The sequence below is a fragment of the Ischnura elegans genome, chromosome 2 (assembly GCF_921293095.1).
Source record: "Ischnura elegans chromosome 2, ioIscEleg1.1, whole genome shotgun sequence".
NCBI lineage: Eukaryota > Metazoa > Arthropoda > Insecta > Odonata > Coenagrionidae > Ischnura > Ischnura elegans.
The window spans coordinates 68,178,735-68,206,305 of record NC_060247.1 but is presented as its reverse complement, the minus strand read 5'-3'; the positions used below and the strand labels follow the sequence as shown (position 1 = coordinate 68,206,305).

At 33.5% G+C, this 27,571-nt stretch overlaps 1 protein-coding gene across 12 annotated transcripts in view; it reads left to right on the top strand.

Annotated features, from left to right (window-relative positions):
- The window catches only part of LOC124153918 (sodium/hydrogen exchanger 7), a 57,745-nt gene that overhangs the window by 9,746 nt on the left and 20,428 nt on the right, over positions 1-27,571 (top strand). For 3 of the 12 annotated variants that reach the window (XR_006863790.1, XM_046527320.1, XM_046527321.1), the window contains exons 10-14: positions 585-738; positions 2,484-2,535; positions 2,935-3,147; positions 5,360-5,473; positions 23,092-23,179. Coding sequence is in view for 8 of the 12 variants with exons in the window: in XM_046527320.1 (XP_046383276.1) it covers positions 585-738; positions 2,484-2,535; positions 2,935-3,147; positions 5,360-5,473; positions 23,092-23,179 (621 nt within the window). In the remaining 4 variants the exon portion in view is untranslated. Of the gene's footprint in view, positions 1-584; positions 739-2,483; positions 2,536-2,934; positions 3,148-5,359; positions 5,474-9,308; positions 9,446-14,395; positions 15,779-23,091; positions 23,180-24,278; positions 24,305-27,571 lie in introns of those variants that run through there. The other 9 variants (XM_046527324.1, XM_046527323.1, XM_046527326.1 and 6 more) reach the window with 6 other exon arrangements.

The following is a 27,571-nucleotide window of genomic DNA, read 5'->3' as shown; positions in this document are numbered from 1 at the left end:
GCTTCCCTCTGGTGTATTATTTTGGGAGGACTATTATTGCAGGAATACCTTCCTACCTCTTTGATGGTGTTTAATTACCTGCAAAACTTGATCCTTACCCCCCACTCTCCAGTTCATTATCCAAGGCTATAGATTGATTCCCTGACGGAGGGTGATATAGGGTTCTCAACAAAAAGGGACTACCGACATGTTGACTATGTCTACGTTATGTATTGTTGCCGAGTTCTATATTTTTCCTTTATAGTCCATTAGTATCCTTCTTGTCAAAGAAAGTCGATATTGCTGATTAGCTGCTCACTTACTTAGTAGGTTCAACATGTAGGTTAAATGAATAGGAGATGGTAGAGCTCATCTCAAACAAAACCACAGGTATGTGACTGTCTCACATTTTGGTAAGGGGGCTAGTTCCTTTCCCTTGGCCTCCTTGTACATGGAAGATTTTTTGGGGTGTCCAAAAGTTTACTAGTATTAATTGGTTACAGCGTTCAATAATTTGACTGTTTGCATCCTTGCTTAAGTGAATGAATATCCACAATGAATCTCGTGATACAGATACTATTTTCTCATTGCTGTGACTTTTTCAGGCCTAAGAGGTGCAATGGCTTTCGCATTAGCCATCCGCAACACAGTTTCTGATGCGAGGCAAAGAATGCTCACCACCACTTCCCTATTAGTCATCATGACGGTGATTATACTAGGAGGTGGTACAATGCAACTCCTGGCATGGTTTAAAATACCGTATGTATTTTTTGGCCATTTTTACTCATTTAAGGATAAATAACCGAAATGAAATCAGAGCTTCATGCCACCTTATCACTTGTGTTTCAATATTATGCTTTGATATTTATTTGATGGAAGGTTAATGATTAGATGTTAAGGGAGAAAGGTGGAAAAAATGTAGTGTTTATCAGTATTCATAATGAATGCTCTTACGATTTTGATTATTTCCATTTAATAAATTTGGTAAACAGTCTTTCTAGTAAAAGTTAATGTATTTAGTATTTGGCAAACAGTAATTACATATTATTTTTGATTTTTTCCTTAATTTTCCTATCCTTTCTGCATTTGTTTATTTTATTCATTTCCTAAATTTCCACCTAGTTCTTTGCAATTCCATGTAAAATTCCTGCCTCTCAGTTTCTGATCAGTGTCTGCGGTGGGCTGATTGTTGACAATGAAATCAATGTTGCCTCTGCTTGGAGATTTATTAAATGTTTACTCTCTATTTTCTTAACCTTATTTTTTCCTAACTCCTAACCTTATGACATAATTATTAGTTTTTGTCATCACTTCAAGTTGAATACTATTATATACTTGGCTTTCAAATGCAAGATTCTGATTTTTGGTCATTTTAAGGCATTCGGCAGACATATCAGAATTTTCTACTATAGCAAATTTTGGCTTCTAACTGTTTTGTACTGCCATCTTGTTTATGCTAGAATGTTGTATGTCACTTCTCAATGCATTTGATCGGAGTAACTTATAAATTATCCAATTACTCCAAGGTTTCAAATGATTTTGTTATAAAAATATAATAAATGAGAAGAGAGTGGCCAAAAAAATAAACATAAGTTTCATAACATTTTTTCAATGGAACTTTAGTTTTGTATTATTCAAATTGCTGAATTATGGAATCTTAAGCAATGATGGGATGGTCATTGACACAGGCAGGGAATATTTCATCAACAATTATCAGTAAGTGGCAGGGTGCTGTAATGTAAAAGTGAGAGTATACTTTAACAGTTTAGTTCTTCAGCTGCTTAAAATTCCATATCTAAAATTTTTATTTTAAAGTGTTTGTTACTTAAAGCTTATGTGAATTAATTAGTTACATGTTACCAGCATCCACCTTGAGTTAAAAAGGATTTTTTTTTCAATTTCAATTTTTCTGCACATATTTTTGAAATAGTCACATATTTTTTGTGGAATTTTGAATGTGAGTTGTATTTATTTATTTAACACTATGAATATACTAAAAATGTTTTGTTTCCTCAACAGTTGTGAATATTTAATGCCCTGCTCCTAATCATATGCATTTACATGTCCCTACTCTGGTGTGCCGGAGTTTATATTAATAATTATGCGCTAGCATGTTTATATTATGAAGAAATTTGAGCTGTCATGCCTAGTTTCTAATTATAGTTTTTTGTATGGGGATTAAGGTTATACATTTTATATTTTGCTCCTTAGGAAATTAACCCTCTGATAAATCTAGTCAATCTAGACTTTGGAAAATGTTTTCAGGAACATTTTATTCAGAATCTTAGGACCTTTTGTTTGAAGAAGCACGCACATGGAACAAAGAAAAATAGGGTAGTTGCTCAAGTGATTAAAATGAAATTTACTACTTAATTTCATCAGTTAATTAATATTTGTTTAGTATTTTTGTCTTCGTATTTACCTGAGATATTTTCCTAGAAGTGTGAGTCCAGTGAAAAGTTTGGAACTCTTGTGCCTGAAATTTTGTTTTCATTTTTTTCCAGTGTGGGGGTGGAAGAAGAGGTAGAAATGCTTCACTATGGTGGAGTTAGAAATGTAAGTATGTTTCCTTCCGTTTCTTTTCCCATTTTCAATCATTTGGGGCTGTCATTCTAAAATTACTTCTTAAACCAACCTATGGGTTGAATCACTGAGTGAATTACTCAAGGGGAAGAATTTTATTATTGCATTGTGCTCGTTTTCGGTTTAGTTGGAGCAGGGTCTTGCCCAAGTTAAGTGGGAGTATTTTTGAGGATCAGTTACATTATAGTTTATAACGGTGAGCAAATTCATGCTCAGTTGAGGATAGCTTTTTACTGTGTAGTGAAATGATTTTATTATTAAAAATGATCATTAAAAATTTTTATGTGTGGAAGTCTGTGTTCAAACTAAGTGCTTAATTATGAAATTATTTTTAACTAATAATATAAATCCATTCATTGGTAAATCTTGCAGACGCTTGTTGATACTTCAGAGGGTAGTGCAATGAATGCTGGCTCTCCAACAGATGTGCATGAGAGGGCTCTCTTAGCCAGAGTTTGGCGAGAGTTTGATGTTCGGTATGTGAAACCCCTCCTCACTCATGCAAGGCCAACATTACTGGAGACGCTTCCAGTATGCTGTAATCCTGTGGCACGCCTGTTGACTACTACAGAGCAAATGACCCAGGTAATTAATTGTATTTAGTTAGTAATACATTCTCCGAACTGCCTGAATGTATTTTATTTCTTCTCCTTAATATTTTCTATTTTCTCTTATTTCAAAAGTATTTTCGCTAATGATTTTATTTGAGATGCTTCACCTTTTCCACAATAATTAGGGTAAGAAGGTCATTTCCTATTAATTTATCCTTTGTTAGTTCATTCCATATCCATTCAGTCCAAAAAAGTGACAATTTTATCCAAACATTCTCTGATTTCTTTCAAATTAGCATTTTTAATGATACTTGTAAATAATGAAAGAATATCAATTTGCAGTGCTATGAGAAAGTTACAGGAGTCAGATCTTGGGAAATTTTGTGGAATTTGATGGTGAATTTTTGTAGGTTAACTCCCATGCCTCTATTACTGATAAAGAAGCATTTTATGATACATTTCTGAAAAGGTAATAAATACAGCTTAAAACTGTTGTGCAACCTGGTCTGAATATAAGAATTGAAAAACCATTGAAAATGACTTCAGGTCATTGACCCAAAGCTATAAATTGGAATATCTCAAAATTCCATACTGTAGTTCCAGGAGCAGCACTTCTGTTTACTGACATTTTTATTTGATTAGGCTAGGCTGGCTGGATAAGCTTACCATTTTGCTGTGTCCTAAAATGCATTTTGCGAGATAAGGAGCCTTTATGTATTCTTCATCTCGTACTACTTCTTGTCACTTAGTTTCTTAATCTTTTGAATACCAGCTGAAATGGATATTTGCCACATTTTAATCAAATCAAACATATAATAAATTACCCAAATACAAATAATATGAAGCTGCTATTGATAATTATAGTTTTTATTGGTAACTCTCTGATAAAGTGAGAGATAACTTGTAGCTAGTGGTACGTGTATGGTGTGCGTTACAATTTTACTTACGATTTTCTAATGCTTTATACTTCACTTCTATGATTTATACTGCTCCCTTTAGCTGACTTTTTTTGGGTTTATCTCAATATTATGTGGTTATGCTTGACACACAATCAAGTATATCAATAAAAGATGTTACATTGCTCTTGTCCTGAATCTGAATGGGCAACTCATTCCATTTCCACTGCCATATCGACAAATTATTGTACTTCAGAAAACAAATTTTGTGTCACTTTCAGTGATATGTTACATACTTAGTAAAACAGTGAAGTGAGGGTTTTACAAATTGAATCAATATTTTTATTTTATGATGCATGGATTGTTAGTTGGATTTTCTACTGTACTATGTTCTCTCGTTTGCCTTCCCCTCCCATTTGAATGCAAGAAGATTTTCCATAAGTATTTGATATTGATGTATGGCTGTAATATTGATTAGTTAATTGTATACCAAGATTAACAGCCACAGATGTATTATGAACAGTGGCGGGAAAAATTAACGCAAAACTCGTTGGTGTCTGAGAGCGGCAAGCTCAGGAACTACTTGTCTTCCAAAATTTTGCCCTCATAATGCCCTCATACAACCGGGAATTTTAAAACTATAATCCCCTTGTACAACCGGGAATTTTAAAACTATATGCCCCTTATACCGGGGAAATAATCATGCCCGTCGCATTATGACAAGGCACAAAAGATACAGCTACGAATTCTTCGCCATATTCTCCGAAGTATGCTTCGCCCACGACACACCTAGAATGGAGTTTACTCTCGTCGGGACATCAAAGTTTGCAAAGTTTTAGCATCTGAAAAATGTTTAAAGTGTGTGTGCAGCATCAAGTCATCCATCACTTGATCTGTGGAACCTCTGATCCGTAGCATGATACTTTACCCACTACACCACCGGAACGATTGCTTTCTAAGGCATTCGTCTCAATGCATAATATGTCGGCTGTGTCCACTGATGTCCTGACGAGAGTAAACTCCATTCTAGGTGTGTCATAGGCAAAGCATACTTTGGAGAATATGGCGAAGAATTCGTAGCTGTATCTTTTGCGCTTTGTCATAATGCGACGGGCATGATTATTTCCTCTGTATAAGGGGTATATTGCTTTTAAAACTCCTGGTTGTATGAGAGCATTATGAGGGCAAAATTTTGGAAGACAAGTAGTTACTGAACTTGCCGCTCTCAGATGCCAACGAGCTTTGCGGTAATTTTTTCCACAATTGTACTAAATGCTACTAATTTCCTTTTTCTGACCTATGTACATTATATTTCTGTTGCTAATAGGAAATCATTGTGTATATTTCCAGGAGCCGCAGTCGCATTCAAGACTTGACTCAGACTCAGATCTCTGTGGGGAAGAAAGAGGCTTGGGGAGTATTAGAGGTGGAAGCACTGGAGGGGGAACACTTGGAAGATCAGGGGTGAGTTTTTGCACATTTTTATCTCCTGGTATTGTGTCATTAGTTATTATTAATATTCCACTGCATGAATGACATTTCATCCCTAAGTACTAACAAATAGCTAACTGAAAGCTTACTGTGAAAGCTAGGCAATAGAAATTGTACTTGGTGGAAGTAGATAGTTTTAGCCGTGTAAAATATTTTCCTAAAAATAATGTCATTTGTTGTGTATGATGTTCTGTGAATTAAATTTTTGTAAAATTGCCGATGACCAATATTTTATGATTAAGTATGATATTTTTCATAGCTAAGTTAGTTTTCATAGCAAACTCCTCGTAAGTTTAGCGATTTATGTGTGTGAAAGCCCTTCTCTCCATAAAAATGTCTCTTATTTTCCATCTATAATTTTATGAAGGCAGAAATCAGCGATGATCAACCATAAAAAAAAGCCCAAACTTTCTGTACAGTTTACTTCTTGGGTACTTTTTACTAGTAATTGTTACTTTTTAAGAGCATGAATATCGATACCTCCACTGCATAAATGCTCAACAATCGCCCACCGAATCAAATCGGCTCACCTAGTACTATAAGGGCTATCTAGATGAGCGGATTCTATTAGGTGGGTGATTGTTGAGCGTTTATGCAGTGGAGATATCGATATACCACTTTGAGTAATCATTACTTTTCCCGAACTTTTACGTGATTATAAAATTGATTGTTTGAGGCGTAACTTGGTGAAAGCGATTCATAATTAAATTGAAAAGAAGAACTTTGTGCTTTCACATTAATATTTATTCACGACCATGGTTTCAACGTTAGACGTCATCATCAGGTGAACTCTACAGAGGTCCATCACATCCTTTTATACCAGGCTAGGAGGGGTAGGGAGGAAGGTAACTAGGTTGAACGGATTGGTCAATAGAGAAGAGGGAGGGGGAAACTTGGTCATATGGTATGAAAGAAGTTAGGGGGAGGAGGCTCCCTTAGGGAGGGCATGGCAGGTGGAGGGGGGATGGTTCAGGTGAGAGAGAGGCCGAAGAGTTCGTCATGTCATTAGCCCAGGAATTTAGGAGTGGGAGTCATACAAAAATTCGTTTGCAATGTTGTCATTGGAACGTACGTGCTGCAAAATTTCCATCTGTTCCAAAGCGTCTAATCTAGGTTCTTTAGGTTCATTATGAAGCACTTCAAAAACAAAATCACTTTGATGATTGTTATCTAACAAATGTGTGTCAAATTGTGAAGTAGTCTTTTTATTTCTCAGGCAGGCTTGGTGTTCTTTCACCCGTTCTTGAAATTGTCGCCCCGTTTGCCCAACATACATGGGTTGCATTCACATTTTAGTCTATACACCCCACTCCTTTCTTCTCTTGGGATGGGATCTTTTGTGAGGGAAAGAATGTTCCTGAGGTAGGTTTTATTGTAAAACGCAACTTTAATTTTACCCTTAGGCACCTTTTTGTAAATCTTCGGCCTGATGTCCTTTAAAAAAAGGATTCTGCGCCACTTGGCCGTTGATTCTTGTCGCATTCGGGATCCATAAATTTCTCCCACCGCTTGTTTTTTTAATTGTTTCCGATATAAGCTATCAATTAACTGTTTGTTGTATCCGTTATTTTTAGCAATTAGTTTAATTGTGTTTAATTCCTCATTGAAATTGGCAGGGGACATCGGAATATGCAGCAACCTATGTAACATGCTGTGAAAGTTTTTATGGGAGTAGATATAGCCTTCTACCAATTGTTATTTCATTTGGGATATTAGAACCTGAGGATTTGATGTTAATTATTATTCCTGTTCTGATTATGTCAACACTCATCAACCTGTAGCATGCTCTAATATAAAAAGGAATTCCATATTCACCTTCATTATCATAATAGTCCTTCCCTCTTAGTGGTAGTGAAAGGTCATAAGCCACTGAATCTGCTGATGTTTTTTTCCAATAATATTATTCCAATGGAAATTTTAAATCCAAATAAGTGAGGAAATGCATACATGTCTTGGGAAGAATATCAGACTTACTTGTCATTTTTTCGAACTTGTTTGAGATAGATGTGGATCATGTTGAAAGCAATATTTATTCATACTCTAAAAATGCATGTCGGCAAAAATATATTAAATTGTCATTGTTTCACTGTTTGTAATTGGTAATATATCCTTTCCGAGACTAGCAATCGTTAAATTGCTGATTGCTCTGTGAAATTAAATTAGGAGTTAAGGATATAGGGTAGGGTAATGGCTTGAACCTTTGGCAAAAGCTTTAGTCGATGGATAGATGCCGGTGTGAGTGGAATTATTCTCATGAAATTTATATTTATTTCATTGTGATTCATGTTGGGGTCTTGCAATACGGAAATTTACTGGATGTAAGTGTAGTTAGGCTGCATAGTTATGCTTCACATACACGTAATAGGTGTCAAAGGTTTTAATAGTGATTAGTTTATGGGCAACTCCCTTTCAATCCAAATCATTTAAATCCAAATGAGGTTTTACTCAAAAGATCCCTCTTGCTAAAGATTTTTTCGATAGATTTTCTATAAACAGGAAGAGATTTATTAACTTATTCATTTTGGAAGAGCTGTTTCCTTAATCTCCTTCATTTTCCTCATTCATCCTTATCCTTAATCTCCTTCATCCTTAATCTCCTTCAATCGCCCACGCATGCCTTTGCATTCATTTTTATATTCAGCCAGAAAAAAAAACATCTTTTTTATTGTATTTTTGCCATCATCCTTCGTAAACTTTCAAGACTTGCATACTAACCGTTAATTATCTTCCCTCAACCATGCTTAATTGTTTTGCGATGCATCCATTGGGTGCATTCAGTTGCACTTAGCTCCATCATTTAGAGTGAGAGCACTAATTGCGGTAGTGTGTGGTTTGGCTCTCTTGTTTCCCTTCCTTCCACTTGTAAGTGAACAGTGATGTTCAATGTTTTTATCAATCGGTAATGTAATTATCACATCACAGTGCTCATTTGCTAGGTGAATGAAGTGATAGCCCATGCTTTGTGCAGCTGAATACACCCATTGTTTGCTATTTGGTTCCAAAGTTCTTGGGCATAGGGCATATAGCAAAGATTGGTAATTTTTTATGCAGCAAGGGAGTTTTGGATATGAAGAGAAATGGCAGCATTAATGGGTCAAAATTAACAATAACAGTATTTTAGTTCTGTTGAATCTGGGAGAGGGCTGAGACACATGGGTGCACTGGTTCCCGTAAGATTGGTGAATGTTAAGACTTGGGTGGAATGTGTGTGGGATTCATGCCTTAGCTGTGATGCTCTTCTCTGCTGTCTGCTAGCGGCTGACAGGATAAACATAGGTTGGCACAATGGTGGAAAAAATGTCGTAGTAAAAAGGTCTTAGTGCGGTGGCACCTGATGAAGGTACCTCTACTCATGGAATGTATCTTCTGCTAAGTTCATTATTAAAATTTTTGATTTCATGATAGTAAAAATTTTGCTTTTTCATTTCATTTTACATGTGAAGATGCCACATTCGTCAGGACCATGATTAAGTTCCATAATGACAAACACTTCATAGCAGTGATGATTTTATTATAGTATATTTATTGTATTTCAGTTGTTTACCTCAGTAGGAATATACAAGATAGAACGATCAATTATTTGGAATGCAAATACCAGTGGATTACCAGCAATAATTTGTTATTTTTCTTTTAATTTTTATTTACCTTTAGTAATTTATTCACAATTTTTTTCTCATTTTTCTTAAAATAATAAATCTTTAGTTTTTCTAGAGAAAAATAATAAATTCAATTAACGGTATTGACATTGAGTTAGATTTATGGAGATTACCCTAAAAGTAAACATTCTATAATCATGGTCATTTCACAGATCTCTCTAAATGAAAGATGAAAGCTTTGTATCAAGATCCTGCTGCTTGGATGTTATGTCTATTTAAAGTATTTATGCATTGTTGAAATCACATGAAAAATGGATGTAGTTATGGTCCAAAAGAAGTAATCCATCAGGTTAGTTCCCCATATTTCTAAATAATTAACCTCTATCATCATAATGTGACGTCATTCCATCAGAGCTTAGTAATTAGATGCTGAATGGATATATTCCTTTGTATCAAAATTATGTTTTAGAAAATAATGTCATAGAGACTAATTAAATATTTCCAGTTAGGGTGATTTTAAATAATGGCTGTATATCTTCGGTTTAGGTTAGTTAAAAGATGGGATTTGGATGTATGTATATCCAAAAACTTTTTATTCATTTTGATTGTATTTTAATGGAAGATTGTAGTTTTGTGAAAGGAGTTACTTCCTCTATCATCTCTATCTGCAGCCAAAATTCAAACTTATTCCCTCGGTAGAGGGAACGGTGTTTCTCAAGAATTGAATAAGTCAAATTAAACACAGTGCAGGACCATTTACCCAATTGTTTATTCGAAGACCATTAGATTATCCATCAATCAGTCCTATAAATTTTTCCCTCTATTCTTCATTTCTTACTCTCATGTATCATTGATGTAAGACTAATATAAGAATTGTTCCAAATCATGGATCAAGAATTAGCACTTAATGCTTCCCCAATTTTAAATTTTTATATATATTAAATATTTTACACACTTTACATAAAACATTTTAATATTCAATTATCAACTGTAAAACAGGCTATCAATTAAAAGTAGGGAATATGCAAAAAAAATGGGGGAGCATTAAGTGCTAATTCTTGTTCTATGAATAGGAACGAGTCTGATATTAGTCTTACGTAAAACACTTGGGTGGGAAAGAAATATCACGCAGCAATTACAAAAATGTAAATAAAACTGGCTCCGTATATTTGGAAAAATATTTGCATTGAGGGTAGCACTGTTAAGAAAATGATCAATAATGGATTATTTATCCTTTTATGCTATCCCTTTGGGCTTAATTCCTCCATTACTATCCACTGTAGCTTAGATCTCATCTGAACAACTACCTTAATTTATGAATAGTGACCTCTCTTTATTTTAATTTATTTCCAAGAAATTATGCCACGTGTTTTAAATGTATGTCCTAATTTGGAATGGATGTAGCAAATTATAGAATTGTTATCATTTATCATTTGCGATGACGAACTTATGTTGTCTTTTGTATGTTGTTATTTAATGAAAGAGGTGTGTTTTTATGCAACCATCATTACTCGGACGCGTGTAGTGTCGCATAATCAGTAGGATTCATTTCTAAGTCTTCGGAATTGTCATGATACTACTGGCTGTAGTAATTTTCCACACTTTTTAATTTGCTCAACCGGTTTCAATGTTTACACGTCATTATCAGGAGCTGTCTTGAGAAATATCTTGAAATTACTATGATTACTACAAATTGGAAAATTACTACAGCTCTTTGTATCATTACTATTGATGATTTACCACGAAGTTAATTCGTCTACAATCAATCTAAATTCTTTAGGGTGGGTTGCGTGCCAGCTGTTCCTAATGTTATTCATTGTTCGCCTAAGCTGCAGTGAATTTTTATTGGTTTTATAACCGATTGACTCTTTCTTAACTATACTTCTTCGTTTTTGGGCATTAAAAGTCACAATTTTGTTTTTCTTCCTCGAGTTTCATCAAATCATTGTTTTAATGTACTTAACTTGACCAGTCAAAGTCACCAACATGATCACATGATTCTTTTAAATTTAGGAAAGCCTCTGTGTTTCCTAAGGTTGAAATCAGAAAAATGGAAGTATGAGGGAAAATGTAAGCCTTGAGGTTAAATGGAAAAGTAATGCTTTTCTTTGATGACAATAAAAGCTAGATCATTATGCATTGAAAGTTTATAATATCTGAATTATGTAATTGCCTCTATTCAATTTTAAATTGGCATTTGCTGTTTTTCCTGTGCAATGAAAAATTAAAATTTCACTCCTGCAAAAACACTATGCTCCTTGAAAGTGATGACAGTTCACCCCATACCCCATGCCCTGTGGCTCTGTAGCCTGCATCTGAAGGAACGTAGATCAATGATCAATGTAGTCTAGTGAAAACAGGCGTGGAAGAATGATTTACAGCTAAAAACTATTATGATTGCAGCTAAGATGATGTAATAGATACATATCATGTTTTAGTTAGAGAATCTTTTTCTGCATCATATTAAGTCTTATTTTAGGTATGATAATTTGAAAGTAATTAAAGGTTTGGTACACTTTGATGCTTGTATCACATTATTTTGATTTAAAATATGATATTATTAAGTGCTTTGAGGCCAAGAAGTCCAATTCTTGGCATTATTTGGCCCTCTTTTCATAAAACTCTCATCTTAAGCTATTGATACTGTGACTACTCTTTGGAAATGCTATGCAATGATTTTGAATGTGAGAGAGAACAAACAAAACAGACTCAATTTAAGGAGTACTTTACGAATGCCTTGTCAAAGACAATGGTTTTCTAGTAGAAAAATTTTGTTCATTTATTTGCAGACTTTGCTTGTGCCTTGTGATGTGTTGGATGGTGATGTTTCAGTTTTATCATAATAAATGAGGTTGTTCTCCATTAAAGGAAAGTTTACTCTACAACTTATTCCAATTGGTGTGGTTGTTACCTCGTGTTTTTCTGAGCTTATGTAAATAATGTTCAGTTGATGAAAACCACACATCCCTTTCAATGGAAATTATATAGCTGTGACACCAAACATATGAAAGCTCTAGGGCCACCTTTGTTAGCTTTTTCAAATGAGGTTTTGACCTTTTATTTCCAACAAAGCCACTATTTCTTAATTAAGTCTCTTGGGTATAATTAAAACATTAGTGGAGGGGCATAAGGAGAAATTAATAGATTCTGATGTCTTCGCTGAAGGAAACTACCCAATCGTCACTTCATCTTCTACTCGATCCTCCTACATGAATTTTGTAACGCCATTTCTTACCTCTTGCCATCTATCTGGGTAGTTGTCTCTTCTTCTCCAAATGCTTGTAATGCCCTCCGTATTTTTATCTATAATAACAGCTACTGCGACATCACTAAATTTTCATAAACTAAACATATTTCTTGATAATGTTAGGAGTGTCTCATGAAAGAGTAATGATAATCATTGGAGCCTTAACCATATGAAAACACTGTCTATGCTAGATGTTGCCATCTTGAAGTCCCTTAGGCTAGCACTAAATAGGCCCTATTATGTCCTTATTCCCTCTTGCTGTAACCAAATAGGCCAATGGTATTCTGCAGGTGAATTTTAATATATACTTTATTTTTTGGTATTGCCTGTCTTATTTTTGCAGTAATTTCCTGGCATTCCCTTTCACTATTCAGTTTTTCCCTGTAATGACAATAAAAAACAGACATGATTCCCAACATTAGAAATCGCTCGGCTGCGTGATTATTACGCAGTAACTTGTTAATGTTTTTCAACCATACTCCTTTGCCTAATCTTAGGAATTGCATTACTCAGAAGACTTTTTGTTGCTGCTATAAACAACTTCAGAGAGGATTCAATAGTTTGTCAGTGACCTTCAATGCTAGTGTTGAATTCATTTGCCGTATTGAAGTTTTTTATGTGGGCATCTTTTCAGAATTATATCAGCCTACCAGAAATTTTCATTTGGCAAAAAATTGTAATATATTTCTAGAAATAAGTAAATTTGGTATCGTGTAAAAAAATAAAACGGAGTGGTCGAAAAAGCATGTATTAGGTATTTGAAAGAGAAATTCTTTATTTTAATCTGAGAATTTTATCATTTTTATTCTTAAATATAAAAAATATTTTAAACAAGCTGAAATATAGTTAGGTTTTTTAATTCTTCTTGAATATTTTCATCCATGTCTTCCTGTTTTTCCTGTTAGTTGCCATTGAAAAGTAATTTTGGTCATAATGTTGTATTGTGGGTAAATTAATAGGTTTGAATTATGTTTGTAGTATCTATTCAGTTGTTTTGTTAGGAATTTTGCTGCATGAAATACAGTGATTATTAAAAATAAGATGTGAAATGTTTGTGAACTTGTGTGAACATATCACTTGTTTTATTGTTGTAATATTTGATATTTTTAAGCAAGTCTTGAAGTAGCAAAGAAAGAGCCTTTTTCCAGTTGTTGATAGAAAGTGTATCTTGTGATGATGAGTGAAAATTTTCAGAATTAAGCTTTCTTCAGAGAAACTGCTGATGTAGTTTTTAAGTAGTCTGTAGAATTACTTGGGAAACTAAGCAGGCATCTAATTAGATCAACCTTTAGATGTATGTAATAATATGTACGTAAATGTGGGTGTATAAATATTGCTAGGCTAAATTTTTCACTTCTCTTGTTGACATCAAGTATTTATTATTATATTAGCTGTTTTTCAAATTATTAATGCCCAATTCATACTTAATTATTGGTCAAAAAATATTAATTTAGAGTTTTTATAGGACATTGCTGCTCCAACCATTCAAAATCCTACATTGAATTACTTAACTGCATGGAAGTTTTTGTGGGTTTTTTGGCAAAAAAATATTTGTTATTTCTACGAAGTGGAGTATTAAAATGGAGTGTAAATCTGCTAATAGTCTTGATATGGATTTTGTCGCCTTTGATTATGTGTCTCAGTGTTTGACTCTCATCTCCCAAATCTCTCCATCTCTTTCTCTGTTTATTCCTTCGCTAAACCCCTTTTCCTGTGCCACCTACTCCTCCATCCACTTGAACCAACACCTCTCATATCATTTGTAAAAATACCCTCCCATTGAAAAATATTGGGTTGATGGCATGTGTAACTTATCCTTTGTGCATATCCGTCTAACAATTTGACCACGGCACTTTTTTACTTTCCTTCTCTCCTTCCTGACCAAATGCTGATTCCACAACCAACTGATTTGATGACTCCACTGATATGCAAAATGGCCTTCCTCTTTGCGATCTGCTGGGATCATGGGTGCTCTCCTCTGAATTCCTTTCATGCTTTTTGTTTTCGATTTTGTCAACTAATGTCATTGTGCTTTTGCGTCTTCCCTATCAGGATCTTAATGTAATTGGGGGATCCAGTGTAGAGTCCCACAATTTCATGTGATAAATTTTTCTACCCATGTCTTAAAATGATTGTGTATATGTGTGTGTGCGTGTGCTGTTGTTTTTGTTGGTAGTTGTCAGATTTTTGTAAAATTACTCTTTAGAAAATCTTGATTTTTGTTTCCAAAGTCAGTTTCAAGAGAGTGAGTTTTTCAAAAACAACCAAGAGGAGACTGATGTTTCCTAGTACATTTTTTCACTTGTGTGATAGATTTTGCTCTAAGTGAAACGTTCAAAATGATGTAGATAACTCGAAAGGGTTATGGGTTATATGTTTTCATTTTGTTCACAGTAATTAAATGAAGCTAGAAAATTGTTTTGTATTGTATTTTAAGAGCTTTCAGGATTACCATTTGAAAAGTAAATAAATTCTTCAAGGTATATTTTAATGGAATCATTGATGAGATGGATGATATTATCTTCCTTTGTTGTGTCTTAGTGTAAATCAAATTTAATATGTATATTTTATGTGAATCAAGTCCAGAAAATAAAATTTTCTGGACACTGAGATAGAGACACTATATATAAACACTTTAATGAGGTGTTAAATGATATCTTTCCCTTGGAATTTAATTTGAAATGTCTATGCATACATGTTTGTATGCATGTACAAGCTGTAACCAGATTTTATGCATGCCATAATGATGTCTTTCAAGTGAAAACCATAAATTAACCAAACTCTGCTATTAACCTTTGAATTTTTTAATATGTTCTAATTGAAAATAGTGTGGCACAAGTTGTAATGAAGCTTTTAATGTGGCCTCTTTCTAATTTAATATCTTTCACCGTGTACATTACTTAAAATTACTGCCTATTTCAATTCTGTGTTGCATTTGAAAATCATCTATGTCAGGGGTGCTCAGAGTAATTGAATGTTTGGAGTCGCCTAAAGTGTATACTGTGATTTGGAGATCAGCCGTCCGTTATCATTGTAAAAATTTAACCTCATCTTAGAGCTAAGTTGGTATGTTTTATTGTGTTCCAATCTTTGGATACATTTTATAGGAATTATAATCCTTTGTTATCATTATGTTATGGAATATTTATTCTCTTGTAGCATCATCGTCTCGAGCACCCTTGATTCCAGATGTATGTGAGGAAAAAAAACATTTGTTTAAAGATTCAATGCTGGAGGATACTATGAGAATGATTTATATTTAAATTAGAATGACAATTTTCTTAAGTTATTTGAATGGGATTATTAACTTACATCTGTATGCTTGTTTAATTACCCTATGTTAGCTGATGATTCATGTGTGATTAATATATGAATGCCAAGAATTATTCACATACTTAATAATTATTTAGAAAAACAATAAATCTTGTAAACAAGTGTGTATGTGTTGTATTTCCTTGCTATTTTATAAGATTTCATTGGATGCTCTTTCAATAGATAGCTTCCTTTATTAGATAGACATTTTAAATACTGTTCATTTCCTGGAGATAGCAATTGATGTAATTAATAGCATTTATTTAATTGGCCAAACATTCAAGTTGGTGGTTGGTCATTTTATGCATCATTCAGAAAGAGTATTTAAAGCATCATACGTTACTATTCCTCATGCATACATCCAGTTGCACCCTTGAATCAAATCACATATTTAAGAATGGGTAGGTTCTACTACTGGCAGTGTGATGGCCTAGTGAGTAGAGTATTGGGCTGCAGATCGAAAGGTCCCTGGTTCATATCCTGGCTGAAGCCTTTGGCCACCACAAACAATCCTTGAAGTGGTAGGTGGCTCAGGGAAAGAATCTGCCCCTCCCCCCACCCTATATATGTGATTTTCACATGCCTGTGGCTTATTGTTAGTCTTGAGTGAGTTCCACCACCACCTAACCATGCTGGTTGAATCACCGAATGAGTGAGATTCTACTTTCTTGCTGGTTCCTGACATCAATATAAGTTCTGGGGTTCAATTTGTAATTAAATATTCTCTTTCTTTAAATATTGCTTAATTTGTAATTAATTAATGAAATATGAGCAAAATTTTTGCTTTTTAAAGTTTTTTTATTAGGTTATTATGAAATCTGTATAAAATAACGCAACAAATCATATTACGAGTACATATTTGGAACTATTTCAGAACTATTTGAAAAATTATTCCATATAAATGATGCAATTGTTCCTAAAAATTAGAGAAATCAGGCTTCTAATTCTATTTAATATAACAAATTAGGGAAGGGTAGTAGAAATACTAGCCTTTTTATAGCCTAATCATGTATATTACAGCTAAAGCACATCGGCCTTGCTGTTTAATTTTGCTATTCTTTACGGAAGACCTTTGCCAAAGTTGGGCTGTGATATGATGTTGACTTAGGTCAGCATTCAATGAATTAACTATGATTAGCTGCTGAAGTGGAAGCAGTTTTTAATTGAACTGTTCCAAACGTTGATTTGCCAGGGCTTCAACTCCAACGGAAAAATAAACTGAATTTTTTTCTGAGTGTGCTAAAGATTTATTTTATATTTACTTTTTTTTATGGATCACATTCAACTATATTCAGTTCTTCCTCACTGATGACATTTGATTTAGGGTAGTCTTGAACCTTTTCATCAAATTCCATTTTTTATGAGAGAGACTATTGGGTCCTTGAGAGACTATTGGGTCTACGAAAATGATTTATTTTACGCTTATGTTGCGATTAATTATTTAGGTTAGAAGTGGGCTTACATTCACTCTTAGACATCAAACAATATCTAGTATTACGTTTCGCATAAAATTCATGGGCTTCATCTACCTTCAAGTACATTCTCTCTTGGTAAGACATTGTCTACGTAACCAGCTGAGCAACTGAAGGTGGAAGTTCAACAGCTTGCTTCGACATGGTTCTAACACCCTCTTCAGTTTTGAGGAAATTGATTTTGACCCCTTACTGTTGTTTGATGCATTACATAATTGAGCAAATTTGGAACTATAAGATTACTTACCTAACATCTCATACCATGAGCCTTAGTACAATTTCCATGGGAATTCAGGAACCTGGACAGCATAGTGGTCTGTGTAGAGGCGAGGAAAGCCAAAGGTTCATGGTTCAATTCCGGGTCCAGGGGAATTTTTTCTCATGACAATTAATGTATATAAAAGTATTAGTTATTTTTTCCCCGTCCAGAATTTGTGGAAATTTGGTTTTTTATTTAGATCACACTCCAAGTAAAAGTTTTACTAGGTAACAACATGATGAACCAAAATGTCTGGTAGAACCTTGTCAAACGAATATTGTAAGTCAGCTTTTGATATCATGATATGAATATGTTGATATCAGGTGGTGTATCAAGCATGGTAGATGTTCTGTATATGGCACAGTATGGACGGTAAATCGCTCCTTTCACAAACGTGATGCATCTTTCACCTGACATAGCCTTTGATAATTTAGATGATGGAGTTAGCATTGAATGTTATACCAGTCATACTTCCTTTTACTTGCGACTCTTATTCATTAATTCTTTTGTTTAAAATACTTGCAAACTTCAATACCTCCTTTAACCAAAGCCTTCAAATTTCCAGTCAGTGTAAATTTTCAAATTGACTTTGGTGCTACTTATTTTGGCTCTGATTCTTATTAGTTTCAGTGCTGATTCTGGTTTTTATGCCAAGGACCAATGGAACTAAGATTCAAACTAACCAATTGTTACCCCTAATCTATTTTTACACATGCATATTTTCTGTTAAAATTCGTCTTCTCTTGGAAACAATTTATTGTAATTAGGTCTTCATAGGTTGTATTTGCTAAAGTCGAAAAAAAAATATCATGTGTAATTCAAAATGGAATCCTCCATCTCCATTTTGGGTCCTAAAAGTTGCCTTTTGAAACATTAGTGGAAATCAAGGAATTGACTCATTGCAACCTAAACTGTAATCATGTTTAACAGTTGCTGCTTAAGAATCATATCCACTAATGATGTGTTATTTAGGATGTGTTTGTTTTAACCAATAAACAGTTTTTTCACCTTTGCTTTTTATCTTTTGATGCAATTTTATATTTTTATCCATTGCTTTGGCTAACTGCAATATTTTATGATAAAATTGGGTTGGTGGATTAATATTCTTATTGCAAGTCCTTTTATTGATGACCAAATATGATGCTTCTTTCTACTCCAAAATATTAATAAATTGTTCTTAATTATTCCTGAGCTTGCAGCATAATTTTACCAAATTATTCACAACTCTTTGGGGTTCTCCCTAAGGATTTAATACACTACAAACTTCAGTTGCGCATGGTAAAATGAACTCTGTGCATATTTCAATGATTCATTATTCAGGTTTATTGCTACGAGCATTTTTCTAAATTGTTCTTCCTGTGAGATAAATAGTGAACAGATGATACTTCCCGTCATCATTAAACAGGATGTATTTTTATTTGTTGCTTTTTGAAATTGAACTTTGACGTATGTTATATAAAGGAATTGATTTAATTAATATATTTTTACAATTTCAGTTTGGATTCAATTTCATTGCATTACGAAGTTATTCATCAACTTCTCAATTTACATCAATTCAATGTCATGCAAAAATTATTCTATAGATTAATTTCTGATGATTTAATAATTTATTGATGGAGATTCTTTATTTACTTTCTTTTTTATTGACTTCGTATTGTATTTCTTTACTTGTAATATCCAAAATTTTTACCATATCTTTTCATACTTAATCGTTGTTTTTTTATGCCCCAAAAATTTCATGTGTGTATTATTTTTGGAGTGTATTAATACTAGAAGATAGAAAATTCAGGATGTATATAGTCAAGGGAAATTAGATTAGATACAATTAAATTTGTTAATATCAGAAAAATTTTACCCGATTCTTGGTCAAAGCCTTGATGAAGTGAGAAACTATGTAGTTATTTTAGAGAAATTACAGTCCACTGCTCCACCCTATTCTTTCCTACCTCCTCCTCTCAAATGATTTAAAATTGATGCATTGAAGTATCTTATTTATAGAAATCTATCGAAGCACTCGCATGATAGTAGACATATTGGTTGATTTTGTATAAACAGGTTGCTAAAATTCTCCAAGAAAAAGAACTCGTTTTCTTTCATGTGCTGATAGCAATTAGTATAAAATGGTTTTATCTCTTTTGATATTAAATATAGCTTTTCATTTGGTAGTGCTTGACATTTATCAGACAAAATAATTTTGTAGGAACTTTTTATTGGTCATAGTGCATGTAAAATGTAAGTTCCTTATGATTGTGAGTAAGATGCTGTGTCTAGACAATAGTGTACGTTTTAAAGTTTTGAATGAAGATATAATCAAGAATATATCTAGGATAAGATGATGACAAGTTCGTAATAGTTGAGTTTATTTTTTCACTATAACCCAAGCCTAGTCTTTCACTGGCTGAAAATGAAAATGGTCAAATTTAAGGGGATAATTGTTCTTTTATGATAAAGTAGAGTTTTATTTTTTAAGGGTCATAATTATCAACCTATGTCATCAAGTCAACAGCTTTTGGGTCTAATACAATATTAGTGCTTGTATTTTCAAGATTCAGGCTTTTTCCACTACTTTTTCATTATTTTTTTCTTTAACTTTTTATGGATATGCACTATCCTTTCATTCAAAAATATTTAAGTCTTGGTGATACCCATACAAATATTTATCCCTAAAAATAGAAATATGTAGCATCTGCATTGTAGATGGTGATGCTTGAAGCAGTGTAAAATGGTTTGGTTAATTACTTCTCATTAATTGCTTGTTTTGCGCTTTCATTGACATTTCCTTAGTTATTTATGGTATCATTTTACTAAAGTTTGTGAAAATCAGTTATTGATAGCTTGCAACCCTTGTATTAATTAATGGCATCTTTTACACCTTGAAAACATTCATAATTGTATAAGTTCAAATGGGACGCATTTTGAACAATCTTAGGTGAGTTTAAAGTGAGGGGGGCAAGCCAAATCTCACTATACCTCACTAAAGTGGAGGGATGATCCTAAAATCACCTCATGTAATTAATGGACACCCCTTATAACATTAATTTTTTCACATAAAAGTGATTCACTGGAAGAAAATTATAACTATTTTTATTTCACTATTTAGTTTTCATGTTGATATGTAGTTAATTATACTCTAAAAATATTTGTTCACTTAACGTCTTTTTACTTGGAGGAGCCATATTTTCAGAATGAAATACACCAATGATAATTACTTAGCCTTTGTGATGTGTGAGTCAAACATGGAAAAAATTTCATGTGATGACTGTAATGTGGTTTTTACTGAAAATTAAAATTTTATTTCTTTCTGGTGGATTCCAAATCATCTTAACACATTATGGTCCACACACGTGTTTTTACGTGTTTCCGCCGCCAGCGCTTATCACACGTTTTTACGTTTTCATGCAGTGCAGTCTCCTGCTGACCTCTACGGATTTATTTGGAACTATTTCGACCTAGTTCTGGTTTGTGCGTCTTCAGGTAGCTTTACTGTTTGTTTTTGTGAAAGTTTTTCTTATTGACGTCTTTTTTATCGACGTTGTAATAGTTTGAACATATATTGAGGCCTATGGCATATAATATGACCGGCCCCAATGGCTAGTCTAGTTTAAAGGGTGCCGGACCAAGAGGTGTTAATCTGATAGGGACTGGTTCTATAATGTAGGATTTAGTTTGTTTGACAGTTTACTAGGGCGATCCCTTTTGATTGGTAATTCTAATCTGATGAATGAGTGTCATCATTTGTGCGTACTAATAAGTGAACTACATATGTTCTTGGAAGTTGAAATATGAATTAAATCTTTCCCAGGAAAGAAAGAAAGGGGCACAGAAAGAGTGTTGGAACACTTGGAAGAAAAGCAAACTGCTCCCATCCTTCAAGAGCTCTTTCATAATCATTCCACACTTCCTAAATTTTCCATCCTACTTGAAAGTGTGTGAGATGTAGGTGTCAAATTGTTGCTATATCATTTAAGTTTGACTCCTTACCATTTCGCCTCCACCTTTGGCACCCTATTTCTTCATGGCTCACCACCATGCTAAAAATTTTTGACTCTGAATTTTCTCAGCCTCCATATTAGTACACAATTTTTTTTGTTATATGGTCTATTTACAAGTACTCCTCTTTTATGTCACCATTAATCTCCCTCTACAAATCTGATAAATGATACAGGGTCCATAAGATTTTCTCTCTATTTTCCTCATCATTCTTAATGTGCACCGTGTGTTTTTTCTTGGCCAAAAGTCACCAGAACATATTCATAAGACATACTCTACTCCTCCCATCCATCTTTAATTTTTGAGAGGTGGATATTATTTTATTATTGATTGTTGACAGAATAATGTTATGTGGGATGCATCAATATGTTGATATGTACTTGGAAATAAGTCCAATTTTGGAAGTATTTATATTAAATAAGTTTTTTTATGATGAAAGTCATAGAATTGTCCAAAAATACAAAAGACAGAGATAGTATGGCGTGAGAGTGATTCATCTATAAGAGTGTATGCCAGTGTAAATCAAGAGCAGCATTCCAAATTCGATTTAAACTTTACTTTTAAAAACATCTGTTACGTATTTCAAGCAATGAAAAGTTAGGTTTAGTTTTCATAAAATACTGAAAAAAACTATTATTCATTAATTTCATTGTTGTATCAATTCTTGGAGTGCTAGCAATAATCATGTTCCTTAAAATTTTATTGAGAATTGTTGTATGTACGTATCATGGACGTGACTCGCATTAATTATGCAATTTACAGCTTCAGGTATGAAATAATTGATCAAAATAATCGTGAGATAATTAGAAACCAGTTGCTGTTTTTTTAGTAAAATATATTCTTATGCAAATTTATATTTCCTCTTGTCATAATTCTGCATATTTTCATTTTTTTGATAGAGCTATTGGCTTCCACATATTATTTTTTATTTTAAATACATAATTTCCATGGACAAAGTGATTCATTGCTTCATTACCTTTCTTGTGCTACACTTTCTTTTGTGTGAATCTTATGTTTGTCATTGTGAAAGCCATTAATTTGGGAGCACGGCACAGAACTCCAAGTTTCATTGTATGGCAAGGTTGACATTGTAAAATTTTTCTAAATGGTGGTGATTTAGTTATCTAATATCCATATTTAGTCTATGTGTATCTTCACCTTAGTAATTTTTGTTAACACTATCTGCAATGGGCTTCTTGCTTTATTGATTTAACATATTTGTCTCATCAGAATGTTTTTAACTTTGGTGTTTGTGTTATGCCTCTGAAACTACTTAAGTTCTTTTCTTCTCTCTATTTTAATATTTTTCTTTCTCTAGAAATATTTATTGTTCAATCTTTCCATATTAATGGCAATAATTTTCTTGACAGCACTGTTATGATTATATAACCTTTTTTGTATTACTTATAATAATGGGCCTGCACTTTGCAGGTGTTGGATAAATAAGAATTCTTATTTCACTTCTTAGTATTTTTCTACTTTTGCTTGAAGTAGTATCAATATTCAGGAACCTTAAGTCAAAGGTCCTCTGAGCAATATTCTTTAAATCAAATCTCCTGATTTTTTTTCATCTAACTGGTTTCCTCTAAGTTTTTTTTTTAGAGGAAATCATTATTACTTGATAATTGCTATTTTGGATTTGCATAATATATTCGTGATTAGGATGGCATTATTTTTGTAGCCTTTTTCTCTCATCAAAGTTCTCATATTACCAGCCCCACTGTAGGTTTGGCATACATAATGAGCTGCCCTCAACTGCTGGGGAAACTCAACCCCTTCTTAGGGCTTCCTCCCTTCCTCCTGGTGAGTTTTGCGCATCATATACAGAACATATGTTATCTTGTTGTTTAGTAGATTTTTTGCCTCTGTGCTTCCATTTGTAAGGATAAATTGACCATGTTGGCATTATGTTGTTAATAATACCAGTTTTAGAGTCACTATCGATATGGATATCTGTCTGAATAAGCTCTTTTTGTAATTCAAAGAATTTTAAGTCAATGCATCTTTATTAGAAAAGCCCTTCTCCTTCAGCTTTGTTTTTATGTCTGGCAGTTTTAAACCTCTCATGTCATTATTACGATCAACTGCCAGAATTGACTAAGAAAGTTCCATTCATAATTTTGGGTTTCTACTCCTGATGATGGCAACTAACCATGAAAATGTGTTGATACCAAAAGCAGTAGATAGTTTGGAATATTTACTTACTTTTTTTCTCTTGAGCTCATGAAAGAATTCCCTCATGATATTGGAAATAATAATGCTTAAAGAAGAGAGGACGTAATAATCGTGGTTTCAGTTATGCTGTTTTTTTTCAGGATGTTGAAGTGTAGAAATATTTTGATTTGAAACGTAGAGAATTTTCCATAATTTTTCCCCTGATCAATTTGCTCATAGTTTTTTTATAGACATTAGTTGTTTTATTGGAAATATATCATAAGATTAGTGTGAAGATAAGATGTTTAGGAAACAAGGCTTATATTATCTGAAGCAGGTGAGGAGTAAATATGGAAAAAGTCACTTGGTTTTCTACAATTCCCTTGCTGTTTCAGAAATAATTGTCCTCTTTGGATCCTAGTTATTGATTTCGCCATTTCCCTTCATGAGAGCTTTTTTAGTGCTAAGCTTGGGTGTTTGATTTATGATTCCTCTTTAATCCATCCATGTTTGGTTGGTGACCTGCCAACCATCTTTTTAGGTAATCAGTAAAGAAATCATTATTTGTGAATGAAAATTTGCAGTCACAGTTTTTTTATTCAAATCAGTGGAGAATCTTTTGAATTATACGTGGTAATAACCTAGTGGGTGTTACTAAATGGTTAGAACGTAAATTTTTGTCTGGATGTTAGTGAATAGCCTCAATATATTTCTACACTTTATCTTTCTTGATCTCCTTTACTCTCAGTGTCAAGATGAACCACTGTAGGTAAGCTTTTATAACTGTGTCATTTATTCCTTGACTGTTGGTTTTAGTTTTGTTGTCATTGCTTGTTATTTCTCTGGATTAATTTGATGAAATCTTAAAACCAGGCATAAACGTATTCAGGGTGGAGAAAATTGTGTTTTAATTTGTCAAATTTTAACCCGTATTGCTTATGCCAGTAGGAACCTAAATTACTGTTATGATTAGGTCAAAAGCTCACCATTTTTAAACTACGGAAAATTTGAGCAAAGCACTCAAATTGGCAGTGAGTTTGTCTTGTTGCCAGATGCTCTGGACAACTCATGATTTCGAATGCTTTGCCTGCCAAAGATCGTGATGTACCCAAGGTATTCGGTAGCAGGGCAAAATTGTGGCCAATCAGAGCGTTTGGCTCAAAGTTTCTGTAGTTAAAAAATGGTGCGTTTTCGACCTAAATACTCTAGCAAGTTTGGTTCCTATTAGCATCAGCTATCCTGGGTTTAAATTTTTTGGCATAATTTTTCTACAACATATATATTTAGTAGGTTAAATCAATATTTAATCTATATAATTTTTCATCAGTGGCAGTAAGTTCAGAATAAAATAGTTGAAAGGTATTAATTCAAAGAATGGTTTTGGAATTTTTTAAGTATATTCTAAAAATTGAGGTGTTGGTTAAAATTCACTTTAAATTGCTATCAGTTGGTACTTTCATTAAAAATACTTATTTAAATGCAAAACTCAAAGCTCATTATTTGATTTCTCTCTAAAGAATCAATCTTTTCTCTTTTATAGTTCTATATATCAATTTTGTTGAATTGCATGTATTTTAATTTTGTTTACTATTACGTTTTTCTCTGAGTCTATTATTTAACTTCTAATGTTTAAATAACTTTAAGTGACACCTTATTTGTCTTACAAGTATTTTGGCTACCTTAGTTTTTTTTGTTTCATATGTACTGCAAAAGCTGTGTGCATTGCTTTATCCTGTTACTCTGTATTTTTTTTTCTCTCATTTTTATTTTGATGAATCTGACAACTCGATGTAGGGTCTCAAGTATTCATATTTTTGTGATACGTATATTTTCTCCAATAAGTTAAAATTTTGGTCTACGTCATCAAAAATTTATTCTTAAAATACTCGCCAATTTTTATAGTACCGCTTAGCCTACTGATGATGTTGGCTTGTGTTTGTGTGACTTAGTGTTGAAAAATGTTGTTTGTTATGTAGAATTAAATGTGTGATACATGCTTGAGCAATTGTTATGAATCTATCATAAATTTTATTTTGTTATTAGTTGCATGTATACAAAACAACTGGGGTGCATCACTGCTTGATTCAAGGATACGCAATTAATGAAACATCAATTTTGTGCTTCATGTTTTATGGCATACGAAAGAAGGGTGTAATATATTAGTGGGATGTGTTTTTTGCCTGAATTTCTGTGAGTTCCCTTATTTTTTATACCTTTTTAGCAGACCAACTTCATTTGCCCTGATTATGTTCCCATTGGTGTATCTATACAGCAGCCTCCCGATTATCCGGTTGCGGTTTATCTGTGTTGCAGATTATCCATGCATGATTTTTACTCTCGCTCAATTTTTTCCGCGATCTTCATAAAAAAACAAAATCGGACGCAAAATCATCGGAATTACTGCATTAATGCTCGGATAAACCGGGCTTATTATTTCCGCTAGAATCCTTCGTAAAATGGAAGCGACCGCACGCTAGATGCATTCACGGGAGCACCGTGCTCCTGTTTTCCAAGCCTCGCAGTGCACGACCTCGCTCCGCCAAAAAGATGGTTAACTGGCAAAGAAAGCTCTCATTGAGTCTGGGAAGCACTTTAAAATAACAGAATAACTGCATGAATAATAATGCTTTAGGTAAATTAAGGCCATTGCAAGACATTTAAGTGAAAGTTTGGGTTATCCGTGTTTTCCAATTATTCGTGCCGTCTCTCCCCATCATTAGCCCAGATAATCGAGAGTGCACTGTACTACATAATATGTCTGATTAATAATTTCCCAACTACATATATATTTAGCTTGAGATACTCTAATATTTACTACTTTCCTAATATCAATTAAAAATTAATTTGATGAAGATAAAGATAATTTTAGTCATACTAGTGTACTGCCATTCTTTTTTTTCTCATTATTTACAAGATACATACTCATACTATCTCTGAGCTCAGGGATACCTCAAGTGATGAAAATATTTGATGTTCCAGTTCATAAATAATTACGTTGAAAGAACAAGTTTGAATGTATACTAGAGATGGGTCGAATAACAGATTTCTCGAATGCGAATATTGAATTCCAATAGTAAATCATAGCTCGAATACTCGAATATCTCAATTTTCGTGTACCTTGAATACTAGAATGCACAAAGCATATTAAATGTCATTCATCTATTTCATTTGATGAATAGATAAATAAATAGGTATATGCCAAATACATTTAAAAAATCAACTTTTTATTTCAAATTTAATAAACAAAACCCCATTTGCATCAATAACATCATTAAAAACCGTATTTAAAAATAACATCATTAAATTAAAGAATAATTCAAAACTAGAGATGGGTCGAATAGCAGATTTCTCGAACTCGAATATCTAATTCGAATAATAAATCATAGCTCGAATACTAGCGTCAAATAATAGCAGTCCCGACGTATAATTGTCCCGCATCCATTGTTTCACGAAAATGAGACAAAATATGTACAATGTGTCATTTATGGCTAATAACGACAGGCACATAGTTTGAATCTTCCCCACGAGATGAAACTACCAGAGGGAGAAGCTGAATGCTGTGGGATAGTAACATAAGCACATTTCCCAAGAATCGCTATCCCCCTCCATTCAGCACTCACCTCCCCTCTCCCCCTCTAAGCTTTCCTTTTCTCCAAAATCAAACAAAAGATTCCAGCTCGCACATAGATCGTGTTATGAAGACCTTAGCTTCGAAAGAAAATATCAAGTTACTCGAGAACAAAAGAAACCTTTTTTCACATCTCCCCCTTTCTCGCCCGCTGACCTTTTTCAGCTTCCCACTTCAAAGTTCCCCATTTCTGGAGGTCAGCTGCAGCATGAGTCACCTATTAGCCCAAAAGGCTGTTTTACACGTGGCATGGAATGGAACATGTACAAATGCATGAACCAAATTAGAACAGGTTCTATTTTCTGTTCATGCATTTGCTCAAGTTGGGTGATTACACAGTGCATTTTCATGTTCATCATTAATTATGTTGTTCCACGACATCTCTCCAAAAAAGTTGACTTTATTTAGAAATT